Raw genomic sequence first — 13,570 nt, forward strand, 5'->3', positions numbered from 1 at the left:
GCTTCAGAAATTCAACCATATAAATCAGTGTGTTTCAGACTGTTTACATATTAATCTGTTAATTAATCTGTTCAACTACTTATGTATTTATTGAGACGTTCACAATTTTTACGCTTGGCGTGTTGTCCATTCTGGGATAGCACAGTGACTCTACTTAAAGAAATAGACTGTTTCTGATTTAATTGTGACTTTTACTACTTTTTGTTTTTCTAGTTATAGCTCCTGTTATAGCTTCTATAGAGCAGGGATGGCCAAACTTGCTTAATGTAATAGCCACATAGAATAAACATCAGATACTTGAGAGCTGCAAGACAGGAAGGGTGGTAAGAAAGGTGGCAAGAAAGTAAATCGATAGGGAGAGGTGGAGGTGGAAAGAAAGTAACTTTAAATGCCTTCCCCAAGCCAGCTGACAGGGCGGTGGGGGCTTCGAGAGCCAAATAATTTGTATGAAAGAGCCACATGTGGCTACCAAGCCGCAGTTTGGCAACCCCCGGTATATAGTGACTCCCTTTCATAATTAGGTATTGTATTTTTCATTCTGTATTATGTTCCACTCTGTATCAATGTTGTTGTTTATTAACTGCATCTTTACATTGGTTTTCTGCAATATCAATACACTTCGTTAAAACTAAAAAGAAAATGACAGAGTAAGAGTCCAGTGGCGCCTCAAAGATTAACAAAATTTGCGACAGTCATTGCTCATTTCTGCTCTTGACAGACAGACATAACCTCTACTGGCATAATAGAAAAGAAAAACAAGGGCCAAAGGAATTTCAAAATGGGACATACAAACCACAGTAATTTGCAAGCCCAACCAGCATGGGAATACAGATTACAAGCAAAGCTTAGCTAAGAAAAGTGGGGCGAGGTGCTCATTTCTGAATACTTTTTGTTTTGCTCTCCAGTAGCAGGCTCAATTCAAGATACTCTCTTTAATCTTTAAAAAACAAACAGACAAAACTAAACAACTTGGGGATGAAGGTATCTGGAGCCTCACCTTCTCCAACAGGAAACTGGCCAGTTTTAATTACTGGGATTGGAGGTTGTTTTCTGATCCCCCCAAGATGGCCCCATCGCACCTTTGGGGAAAAAAATCCACAAGGGGGAAGGGGAAATGGAGATGTGATGGAGGTTTCTGAAAACCCAGAAAAAAACTCAAGTTTGCAGAAAAATGAACAAAAAGACCGGGTTAAAATTGCAGGACACCATGGGGGGGCAGAGGGTAGGTACTCACAAAGATGAGGAAAGCAATGAAAGGAAGGGTGATGTGGGAAGTTGGAAGCAGGTATAGGGAAGTTTGCGTGGAGCTAGCAGGAAGATTGGGAGACCAACTGATTGAAAAAGGGAGCGATAAAAGTTGGGAGCATATAAGAATACTGGGAAATTAATACATGGTCTCTGGCAGTCTGCCTTTTGGATTTTTATCATTTCTGAAGTAGAGATGGGAGGGCCCGTGGAAAAAATGGAAAAATTGGAGGGGGGTTTCCGAGGCTGTTCCCCCCCCCCCCCACAGAAAAAGAGGGGAAAATGGATTATGGAATTTTTCTTTTCAGTAATAAATAACAAGTTTATGACAAGATCTTCATGTAGCTAATCCTCCCAGTATTATTTCTAAAAACTATGTAACGTAAATACTTCTAAGTAAGACTATGTAAAGTATCAAACCATTGCAACTCCTGTACACTGAAGATAAATGCTGGAATACAATTCAAATACTGAGAAAATAAGGAGGATGCAATTCTCAAACGCAAGTGAAAGATGAATTTCTGTCTCTCCGGGCATTGCAGTTTTCACAAAAGAAGGAAAAAGGTTCCAGTTTCCTTTTTGTTTGTGGCTTCATCTTGTTGATATAGCTCGTGGATCTGTTTCCGTCCGCTCACCTGGTTATATGGAGAACTAGAAGGATTACAGGAGATAAGATAATGTTCTTAGTTTTGCTATGCTGATGGTTTATTTGGTTTTTATTGTTTTATTTTTTGGGTTTTATTGTTGCCGTTGTTGTTTGCCTGTTGTCATAAACAGCCAAAAAGAGGTTCACGATTTATACATTTCAGAGCCTAGTAGATTCATTTGTAACAAAAAGTAAATTAAAAAAAGTAAATTTTGTATGTTATTATTGTTTGAATGAACTGTACTTTAATATATCAAACATCATACTTCTGTGCTGAGCCAATTTTATGGTCCCCAAACAACAAAGAGTAGAAGAAGAAGAAGATAGAAGATATTGGATTTATATCTCGCCCTCCACTCCGAATCTCAGAGTCTCAGAGCGGCTCACAATCTCCTTTATCTCCCTCCCCCACAACAGACACCCTGTGAGGTGGGTGGGGCTGAGAGGACTCTCACAGCAGCTGTCCTTTCAAGGACAACCTCTGCCAGAGCTATGGCTGACCCAAGGCCATTCCAGCAGGTGCAAGTGGAGGAGTGGGGAATCAAACCCGGTTCTCCCAGATAAGAGTCCGCACACTTAACCACTACACCAAACTGAGTACTAATACTGCACCCCCACACACATTTTTTTCTGAAAATTTCCATTTTTTTTCTGGGGGGTGGGGGTGGAATGTTTCCTCCACCACCATGGCTTCAGAATTTCCAGAAATTTTACATCTCTATTTGTATGTTGGGAAGTTCTTATGAAAAATACCCTGGTGTCAACAAGATCTTTACAGGTTCTTGCGGGGGGGGGGGGGGGACTGTTTCCAGTTTGGGGAGATGCTAGACACAGGAAATGTTGTTTCAACGAGAGCGGGCATGGTCTCAGCCGCTCCTTGCAGCGCACCAATTTTTATGTTTAATCTCCACCCTGTGGACAGGTTCTGCTGGCAGATTCAACCGCAGATGTTGAGAAGACCCCCTCGCCTCCCCTTATGCTGTGTCTCATTTTTTTAATCTCTTTTGAATAACTGACATTGAAAAGCAAGTGGCAGCTTGTTCCCTATTGTTTCCAAAATATCACAGTGGGAGTAATCAGTTTCAATCGCTGCAGGTAATTATAAAGTGCATTAGTTATGAACTTCGGGATGGGCAGTCTGGGAGCTGCATGTGAACTGTGTGTGCTTAAGCAATAAAATAAAATAAATTACCACACTTCAGAGAGAGAGAGAGAGAGAGAGAGTTGTTTTAGCAAGCACATTCCAAAAGTGCTTGATTTAGGAGGAAACCCCAGGTAGCTTTGATTGAAACAGCTGTCTGTCATTGTAGTTCCATAGTTTATTGGGGCCGTGTTATGAACAGTATAGCTGCTGGTGTGAATGGAGTATGCTGGCTAACAGGCAGAATTAACCCGCAAAGGTTACGTCTGCCTTATAACGTCCAGGGCATGTCGCTTTGGAAGGGATAGAATCACACTGCGTTTGCTGTTTTCAGAGAGCGCTCTGTATTTTACGATTAAATTACGCTTTTCTTCATAAAGGAGATATAAAAATATTATAGCCGTCGAAAGCTGTTAGTATCGATTGGGGTGGGATGTGTTTTTTCCCCGAGCTTCCCCCCCCCTCCTCACTCTTTGCTTTTATTATTTGTGTTTTGCTTTATAGAATACATAGGATCCAAGAAGGTCCTTTCCCCATGCCAAACACAAATATTGTTTGCTGCAGGCATGACGAAACAACTCTAGAATGCGGTCCAATTCGATACTCCTCCCCTCTCAAAAAAACCCAGCCCCCCCCCCCCCCAAACCTCCATTCTTCTTTGATTTTTCTTAAAATTGTCTAGAAAAGCACTTCACTTTCTCCGGTCTATATCAACACTATGTCAGCTTTGCTTGATGAATTACTTGAATATTCAGAAGCCAGGAGGTCATTGCTGGTCCATCTGTGTGCATGAAATAATGAAAGTTATAAATCTGTTTCTCTCCTGCCGCTCTTAAATGTTTTGGTTGGAAATTAATAAGGATGAAGTTTTCAGAAAAAATATTGCGTTGACACCTGTTTTTCCAGTGGCACACAAGCAAGCTCATTTGTCCAATTATGATACTTTTGGAGATGATGGGGGCGTATGGCTGGTGCTTCTTGATAGCCTCTTGTGCTTCCAGAGGGCCCGTTTGAGCATTAGAAGGCCCTTTTCCAGCAAAACAAAACAGCTGCAAACTCTCTCGTAACAGTTCCAGATCTTCCCATACTTTCCATGCATGGTGACGATGAAGAAGGCAAGTTGAAGTGGGTATCGGTGAATTGGAGCTGGCTCAAATACTTCTCAAACCAGGAAGTCTTCAGCCACCTCTCTGCACAGAAATCTTAAAATAAGTCCTGATCTCATTACAAGCAGCATAACGGAAAAGTCACATTACCTACCTGAAGCTTAAGGTGAAGCAATAGCTACAGCTCCTAACATCAATGGAAGGTCTCAGAGTCTATGCCCTGTTGTTAGACTTCCAGAGGAACCGATTGACCAGTGCGTGAAACAGGATGATGGACTAGGTGGACCGCTGGTCTGATCCAGCAGGGCTCTTACGTCCTTATGAAGGCCTTCATCTCTGTGTCCTGTTGTTGGACATCCAGAGGAACTAGCTGGCCACTGTGAGACAGGATGCTAGACTAGATGGAGCACTGGTCTGATCCAGCAGAGTTGTTCTTATGTTCTTATGAAGGGCTTGGTCCCTGTGTCGTGTTGTTGGACATCCAGAGAAACTGGATGGCCAGTGCATGAAACAAGATGCTGGATTACATGGACCACTGGTCTAATCCAGCAGGACTCTTCTAGGTGCTTAACTTTGAAACTTCCTTTTCCAATATAAAATCTGTTTCGTCTTGAAGAGGAACGTAACGCAGATCACAGCTGAAAACACAACATGAGCCCCCAGATATTATCTTTTCAAATACAGCATTGTAAAATAATGATACAAGACAAGGGAATCCCCCACGCACATCCGGCATTCACATGTCTCATGAATGAAAGTTAGCTCTACAAGCTGAAGTGAAGAAAAGGGATTACTCAGTGGAAAGCTTCTGCAAATAAGGATGTTTCCAACTGAATTGTTTGCTTTTCTTTCTTTCTTTTTCTCCCAGATTCTGCCTCTGATGTTCTTGAAGAAGATACTGCAAATGGTAGAGACCCATCCGTCTGGCACGTTGGCTTGAAAATAGCATGGGACATCAAGACGCCAGGGTTGGCAGTACCTCTCCACCCAGGAGACTGCTACTTCATGCTAGGTAATATTTAAGGGGAAAGAGGTCTGTTATGTCCATTTTTGCCAAAGCCAGTACATTCAGAAAAGCAAATGTACAACAATTCAATTTTATTTAAACCAGAATTTTTCCTACTGAATATTAGGTCAGCTATAACAGATAAGGGTCGGAAACGTGTATATACATCTAGAATTTTGTACACTCAGGCTTGGAAGAAGGAGACATCCACGAAACCAGAACTACGGTAATTGTGAAGTTCCTTGAGATAGCAGAGATGGACTTATTGAAAAAAGATAGTAAAAGAAATTTGAAAAAAAAAATATGGTCGCCTCTCTACTCATGGCTTGAAAGCCCTACTAATCATCTTTTGTAGGTAGTATAAGATGAATGCTGTAGAGATTTAGAGTTTGTCGTTTTAGAATTGAAATAATGATAGGATTCATGAGCTGACAAATGGAGAAATATGTAAAGTTTTATTAATAATGTGTGTGTGAATCCCTGCCCAATCTAACCCAAGGCCATTCCAGCAGCTGCAAGTGGAGGTGATCAAACCCGGGTCTCCCAGAGAAGAGTCCGCGGACTTAACCACTACACCAAACTGGCTCTCTACACCAAACTTGCTAGGAGTATGGATTCCTAGATTTGTGTGCAGTTGTGTACTAGCAGAGATAAGTAGCTAATTGAGATGCATGTGTTGTGATACAGCGTATTTAACCTCAGTCATTAAAATCCGGGTGGGTTTTTTTAAAAAAAAAAAAAACTAAACATCATAATAACGTGCTCATTTTCTATTCCCTAAGTAGTTATTAATATTATATACTACAGCTCATGCTCTGCTGGGAAGCCTTTTTAAGAAGCAGGTCAGAAAAATATTATTTTACTTCCATGCCATAACAACATCCTGATCATGTTTAGATAGAAACAGAAAAACACATTAAAAACTCCCCCCCCCCCCCGCCCAACTGGGATACATAAATCACTCATTCTGGCCAGTACTTTATAGGGGCCTACTGTTTCAGAGCTCCATAGTATGGGATGTTGCATATTATTTTGTGGCAGTATAAATCATTTCCCCTTCACCCCTGCTATTTTCTATTTTTCTCCCTCCTCCCTCCCCCCCCCCCCTCTATTTGGCAAAGTGCGTTCGGGTGAACATATGAACATATGAAGCTGCCTTATACTGAATCAGACCCTCGGTCCATCAAAGTCAGTATTGTCTTCTCAGACTGGCAGCGGCTCTCCAGGGTCTCAAGCTGAGGTTTTTTCACACCTATTTGCCTGGACCCTTTTTTGGAGATGCCGGGGATTGAACCTGGGACCTTCTGCTTCCCAAGCAGATGCTCTACCACTGAGCCACCGTCCCTCCCCAACTTAAGGTGTTCCAACTTAAGCTGTGTTTTTGTTTGGAAAGGTTTTGATTGAATCATAGCTACCTATGTATGTTCAGTGGTGTTCAGGGCTTTTTTTGTGACGGGAACTCCTTTGCATATTAGGTCACACACTCCTGATGTAATCAGTCCTCTTGGAGCTTACAGTAGGTCCTGCACTAAGAGCCTTGTAAGCTCCAGGAGGATTGTCTACATCAGGGAGGGGTGGCCTAATATGCAAAGGAGATCCTGCCACAAGAAAAGCCCTGCTGGTGTTTTTTCATTCTGCTCGATGAAGTCACACGCCTGGTTTGGTAAAGGCGCTAATGATATATGATTGGTCCCCCATATCTGTTCTGTTAAGAACCAGTTTGGTGTAGTGGTTAAGTGCGCGGACTCCTATCTGGGAGAACCAGGATTGATTCCCCCACTCCTCCACTTGCAGCTGCTGGAATGGCCTGGGGTCAGCTATAGTTATCACACAGCTTGTCCTTGAAAGGGCAGCTTCTAAGAGAGCCTCTCAGCCCCACCCACCTCACAGGGTGTCTATTGTGGGGGAGAAAGATAAAGGAGATTGTGAGCCACTCTCTGAGTGGAGGGCGGAATGTAAATCCAATGTCCTAGTCGTCTTCTTTTTCTTCTTCCCCCAGCGGAAGTTATAAATAAATACAAGCATTTATACAGCTATAAATACAAGTTGATGGGGTGTAAACTGGCAGAGACTGACCAAGAGAGAGATCTTGGGGTCGTGGTAGATAACTCACTGAAAATGTCAAGACAGTGTGCGATTGCAATAAAAAAGGCCAACACTATGCTGAGATTTATTAGGAAGGGAATTGAAAACAAATCAGCCAGTATCATAATGCCCTTGTATAAACCCGGAGTGAATGGCAAGTGTGGAAAGGGCACTATTTCCCTGGTGTGAGAGGTGGTTTATGTGCCTCTGGACCCAGTTTGGTGTAGTGGTTAAGTGTGCAAACTCTTATCTGGGAGAACCGGATTTGATTCCCCACTCCTCCACTTGCACTCCTGGAATGGCCTTGGGTAAGCTATAACTCTCGCAGAGTTGTCCTTGAAAGGGTAGCTGCTGTGAGAGCTCTTTCAGCCCCACCCACCTCACAGAGTGTCTGTTGTGGGGGAAGAAGATAAAGGAGATTGTGACTGTTCTGAGACTCTTAATTCAGAGAGAAGGACAGGATATAAATCTACAGTCTTTTTATATTGGGGATAGAGAAAAAAAGTCTCATGGATGCTCTCTGGTTTGGCCATGTCTCCTCTGGGTCGAGGAGCCAATCCACCTGTCTGAATTACCATGGATCCTGTTCCATCATGACCAGCCCCAAGCCGGAGAGCCAGTTTGGTGTAGTGGTTAAGTGTGCGAACTCTTATCTGGGAGAACCGGGTTTGATTCCCCAATCCTCCACTTGCACCTGCTGGAATGGCCTTGGGTCAGCCATAGCTCTGGCAGAGGTAGTCCTTGAAAGGGCAGCTACTGTGAGAGCCCTCTCCAGCCCCACCCACCTCACGGGGTGTCTGTTGTGGGGGAGGAAGGTAAAGGAGATTGTAAGCCACTCTGAGACTCTTTGGAGTGGAGGGCGGGATATAAATCCAATATCTTCTTCTTCTTGTATGTAGCTTCCTACCTGTCCAGGGAGGCTCATTTTATACTGTTCCGAGAGAATGTATTTCATGTCTTGGGTCAACTTGTGAGATTTTATCAATCCTGGATTCATGTTGGGTGAATTTGGAAGGCCCACAGCCTTGTGATCAGGACTGGGGGACTTTTGACAGTGGAATGCAACTTTTATAACAGACTCCCCATGTGAATGGAATCTGTAGACAGATTTCTTCATTGTCCATCGATGAAACCAGAAGGTGCCCATTTTAGAACCAGAGCCTTGGAAGGTAGGCGTTTCATACTCAAAGAATCCTGTGTCACAAATGTTCTAAGTGATTTATTGTGGCCGATTGAATGGGGGGCATTAAAAGAAGAGATTGATTTATACCGTGCCCTTCACTACCTGAAAGAGTCTCAAGGTGGCTTACAGTCTCCTTTCCCTTCCCCTCCCTACAACAGACACCCCGTGAAGGAGGTGGAGCTGAGAGAGCTCTGACAAAAACTGCTCTTGAGAGGAACAGCTCTCTGTGAGAACTTGTGGCTAACTCAAGGTCACAGCAGGTGCATGTGAAGGAGTGGGGAATCAAACCCAGTTCTCCCAGATAAAAATCTGGGCACTTAACCACTACACCAAACGGACTCTACACAACTGAACAGAAAACAAAAAAAACTTCCTTGAAAGAACCAAGGAGAATTAATAGGTTTGTGCATTTCATTTTTCTTCCCTTTTTATCCCCCCTGGAAGAATTCATGAGGTCTTTTGAGTTTGGGTAGATAGTAAGACCGACCCCCCTTTTTAGTGGTAGGAAAATAAGCAGGAAGGGGCGTTATTGTTGAATCAGTAAAGGTAACATTGGAGAGCCAGTTTAGTGTAGTGGTTAAATGTGCAGACTCTTATCTGGGAGAACCGGGTTTGATTCCCCACTCCTCCACTTGCACCTGCTGACATGGTCTTGGGTCAGCCATAGCACTTGCAGAGTTGTCCTTGAAAGGGCACCTTCTGGGGAGAGCTCTCTCAGCCCCACCTACCTCACAGGATGTCTGTTGTGGGGGAGGAAGGGAAAGAAGATTGTGAGCCGCTCTGAGACTCTTCGGAGTGGAGGGTGGGATATAAATCCAATATCATCTTCTTCTTAATCTCTGATCTCCTTATGTTCAGGAAACTGTTATATAACACCTAGAGCTGTAACAATGTGTATCAAGAGGGGATGAGCGCCTTCTTCCATATTATCAAAACTATGGTGTTGGTGTGAAGTGTTGTCAAGTTATAGCCAACTTATAGCAGCTCCTCAAGATTTTCGAGGCAAGAGACGTTCAGAGGTAGTTTACCATTTCCTGCCTCTGCAGAGCAACCCCCGGTATTCCTTGGTAGTCTTCCATCCAAACACTAACCAAGGCCCACCTTGCTTAGGTTCTGAGATGTAACGGGACCGGGCAAGCCTGAGCTATTCCAGTGGGGGCCTCAGAAATATATTCATTTTAGGGACTCGCTGGAAATTGGTCTTGTCTTATTTCCTTTCACCTACAGAACCTTTTCTTGATAAATGAAACCCGACCATCCGGGGGAGGGCCTTGCTGAAAAGAGAAACACTTTTGCTCAATTTATTGTGTGTGTGTGTTTATATATATCTCTCTCTCCCTGCCCGAAGAGGAAGAATGGGTTGAACTCTGTGGCCTCCCGTCTTCCATCAAAGAACGTCTGCTAGGGGGAAAAAAAAAAAAAACATATCAGAGGCGGGCAATAAATCCGCAGCACGTGGAGCTGACTGGGACAACCCCATCTGCTGTGCCTTACAGCAAGTTGTCATGCTCATAGCGTTCAATCGAAATCTTTCCCCCTGATCTTTCGGGGCTTGATGCGACCAGATCTGCGAGCAGATTTTACAATTGTCACTAATTTTCCTACCATGACTTCAAAACACATTGAACATACACACTGTGGGGCTCTGTTCAAAGGCGGGGGGGAGGAAGACTTGGGCTGCTGCAGCTGTTTCCTATAGATCAAATGTCTCTTGGAGGTTAAATGCAGCTTAAGGATTAATTTAGTGGCGTCTATTGGTGTGTGTGGGGGGGGGGGGAAAGAGAACTGAGCAAATTATACTTCCAAGGATGGTTCCCTCCCCCCGCCCCCCAAATTATTTTCATTAACCAGAAGTTTGGAGCACACGTTTATGGGACTGGGTTTCAGTTGAGGAAGCAATGGGTTATGTGGGAGAAGCCTTCCATATGTATAGAGAGAGTCTTTCATAGTCCCTTCTAGTTAATCCTTCCCTGAAACTTGAACCCACATTGGAGCCGCATACTTCCTACCTCTTTATTTGGGAGGACTCGGTGCTCCAGAAAGTTATTTGTTGTCGTCGAGCTTTGATCACGGAGTTTGGTAAAGCCGCTACATCTTGTTCAGTTGTCTGCTAATTAATCATGTGTGTGTTGTCCTTAAGCCAGTGCGTTTTTGTTGTCGTCGTTGTCATTGTCACAGAATTATTCCTTATTAGGGACAATTCACACTTTCTGACAGCTGGCATTTTCCCTTCCCGAGTGTATGCTAAGCGTAGCAAGCGCTAAGCTAGATCGAGAGGGCCCCATCTAATCTCCCTTCTTGTGGCTGGCGGTGGTTAGCCAGGGTCTTCTGCAGAATCCACGAGCAGGAATGAAGTCAGTAGCTCTCGTGTGTTCTTTTGTCCTCAGTAGCTGGTATTCAGAGGTATATTGCTTCTAAATAAGGAGTCATCTTTTTAGGAGTCATCTCATAGGATCATAAAGTGCGCAAAGGACCACTTTTGGTTACAGCGTAGGCAAACGGTTGGGAGCTGTACTGGCCGTGGCTCCTTGGTGTGCATATGCTGCATGTTTGGAGATGTCTGTTTTGCCCTATTTTATGCATTTGGGACAGGGACTTCTGATGAGGAGACAGCAGAGCGATTGGATTATGTTAAACTGTGTCGCTAGGCAGGGGTGGAATTCCAGCAGGAGTTCCTTTGCATATTAGGCCACACACCCCTGATGTAGCCTATCCCCTAAGAACTTAGAAGGCTCTTTTTCGTTAGCTCTTGGAGGATCGTCTACATCAGGGGTGTGTGGCCCAAAACGGAAAGGAGCTCCTGCTGGAATTCCACCCCTGTTGCTAGGTATTTAGAGCAATCAAGCTGTTTGCCATCTTTGCTCCTTATCATTGATGTTATTGACATCAGAGAAAGGTCACTGGTAAAGGAATAAACACACAGCCACGAATGGTTATAGTGACCAACAATTACTAAGACTGTATTACAATAAAATAATATGATAATAGGCGAGAATGCACGAATACATAGAGACATAAAGAGAACTCTCAGAGTGCATTCATGGAAGATAGTAGAGCACCAAAGTGTAGGGAGTCAACTTTTTAGCTCCTGCTTCGAAAAATCTTCAAGCAATGGAAAGCTCTACTCCATTTTCCTTCAAATCAAATAATCCACAAACCGCACAGCTTCACAGTTAATCAGCATCAACAACCTCTTCCATATAACGCTAAAGTAATCTCACAATATTTCATCCGAGGACATATAGGCTCAACAATCTTCAGACCGGCACCAACTCAGAAATGGCTCAAGGCTTATCACGGCTGGAGAAAGTGGGTGGAGGATTGCATCTGATCCTGGAACTGAAGGCACTTATGGGCAGCGCTCTAGGAATCTCCCCCAATCTCTGTGGTAAAGACCATAGAGATTGGCAGGGGTTTCCTGCAGCGTCACCTTCTATTTCTGTGTTCTCATGCAATCCTCCCTGCGCACCTTCTCTGTTGTGATGATCAGCATTGGTGGAGAGATGAGTGAATGAATGAATTTATTTATAGCGGTCATACACCAGCAAACAATTCCTAAAACTCCAATTCATAACCAACAAAAGGTGATATAATTATACAATGATAATATACCATACCATCTAAAATATACACAAAGATACAGATACAAAATTTAAAACTCAGAAGAGCTAAAATTAGTGTTAAAAAACTGAAAACCCTGTCTAGACCTCGATTAGCAGACAAACGTCCACTAGAGGTGGGCAGATGGTGATCATAGTGGTGAGCCTTTGTTAGAAGTTGACGGCATCCAGATCCCTTCAGAAAGCCACCAGCTTGAGGAGGCCATCCACAGTCTATGACGAAATTAGTCAAGAGCAAATGTATCTAATGGTGAAGTTTCTGTCCTCCACGAGGGTCATGAAAACAGCAGCTCTAGCCTGTACAGACAAGGTAGTAAGTCTCTATATACACAGAGGAGTCCCCAGGGGTGCGGAAAAAGCATGTATTTGTAAATTAATTAGAAGGGTGGGGGGAAATCCTCCAGGAACAGATGGTTGAGGACCAATACTCCCTCTAATCCGTGGAGTTTTGTGAGCAAAAATTCTACTTTGTGAGCTACCTGGCATTAAAGTTAGTCGAGAGCTAACTGGCATTAAAGTTGTGAGCTACTGCATAAATTAGTTTGCTCTGACGCCACTTTTCCTGAGCGAAGACAAAAATGTGTGAGCTGGAGGCTAACAAACTGTGAGCTAGCTCACACTAACTCAACTTAGAGGGAACACTGGTGAGGTGAGGACTAAGCATGTTCCAGGAGGCCTGGAACGTTCTTAGTTGAGGGGAAATTAGGGAGAGTGAAGGGTAATTAGCTTTCTAAGGTTCCGTTCCATGAGGTTACAAAACCCTGGAGGGAAAATTTTGAGAGGTGGATTGGGATATGCAAATGATTCACTTTCTGTCTTGGAATTCCTTTTGAGTCTCTTATAATGATCGCAAAGTGTATGCTGGGGCCCCCATATGATTAATTAGCAGACAACCAAACAAGATGGGATAGGTCTTCTGGATAATATGATCCAAGTTTTTGTTGTTGTTCAGTCGCACAGTCGAATCCGACTCTTTGCGACCCCATGGACCAAGTCACGCCAGGCCCTCCTGTCTTCCACCATCCTCCAAACTCTGCTCAAATTTTGTTAGTTACATCAATAACACTGTCCAGCCATCTCATCTTTTGCCGTCCCCTTCTTCTTTTGCCTTCTGTCTTTCTCGGCATCAGGGTCTTCTCCAGTGAGTGCTCCCTTCTCATTTGGCGGCCAAAGTATTGGAGCTTCAGCATCTGACTTTCCAGGGAGAGACCATGGAAGTTATTATTTATTTATTTAGTATTTTCAATTTATAGCCCGCCCATTCCCAAGTTTCGGGGAAATTGATCCAAGTTTAGAAAAGGAATAACAACTTCCATGGCCTCAACGTCTTAACAAAACTCAGAAGCCTGGGTTTATTAAATGGCTGAGACTAAAAGCCACCGTTTTGTCTTTTGCAGGGCTATGAGCTGACTTGACCTAGCCCCCGATATGCCTCCTTTCTGTAGAGGGTTCAAGAGTATCATCGGTGTTCCCCCGCCCCCAGTTTGTGTGCCCTACCTACCTTATAATAATAATAATAATAATAAAATTTTATTTAT

General features: G+C 43.6%; 1 protein-coding gene across 3 annotated transcripts in view; it reads left to right on the forward strand.

Annotated features, from left to right (window-relative positions):
- FTO (FTO alpha-ketoglutarate dependent dioxygenase) overlaps positions 1-13,570 on the forward strand; it is a 427,953-nt gene that overhangs the window by 119,641 nt on the left and 294,742 nt on the right. For 2 of the 3 annotated variants that reach the window (XM_060253575.1, XM_060253577.1), the window contains exon 4: positions 5,007-5,150. The exons of the other annotated variant lie outside the window; for it this stretch is intronic. In XM_060253575.1, coding sequence (XP_060109558.1) covers positions 5,007-5,150 — 144 coding nt within the window. The remainder of the gene's footprint in view (positions 1-5,006; positions 5,151-13,570) is intronic. 3 annotated transcript variants of the gene reach the window in all.

The sequence above is a fragment of the Heteronotia binoei genome, chromosome 14, assembly GCF_032191835.1.
Source record: "Heteronotia binoei isolate CCM8104 ecotype False Entrance Well chromosome 14, APGP_CSIRO_Hbin_v1, whole genome shotgun sequence".
Lineage (NCBI taxonomy): Eukaryota > Metazoa > Chordata > Lepidosauria > Squamata > Gekkonidae > Heteronotia > Heteronotia binoei.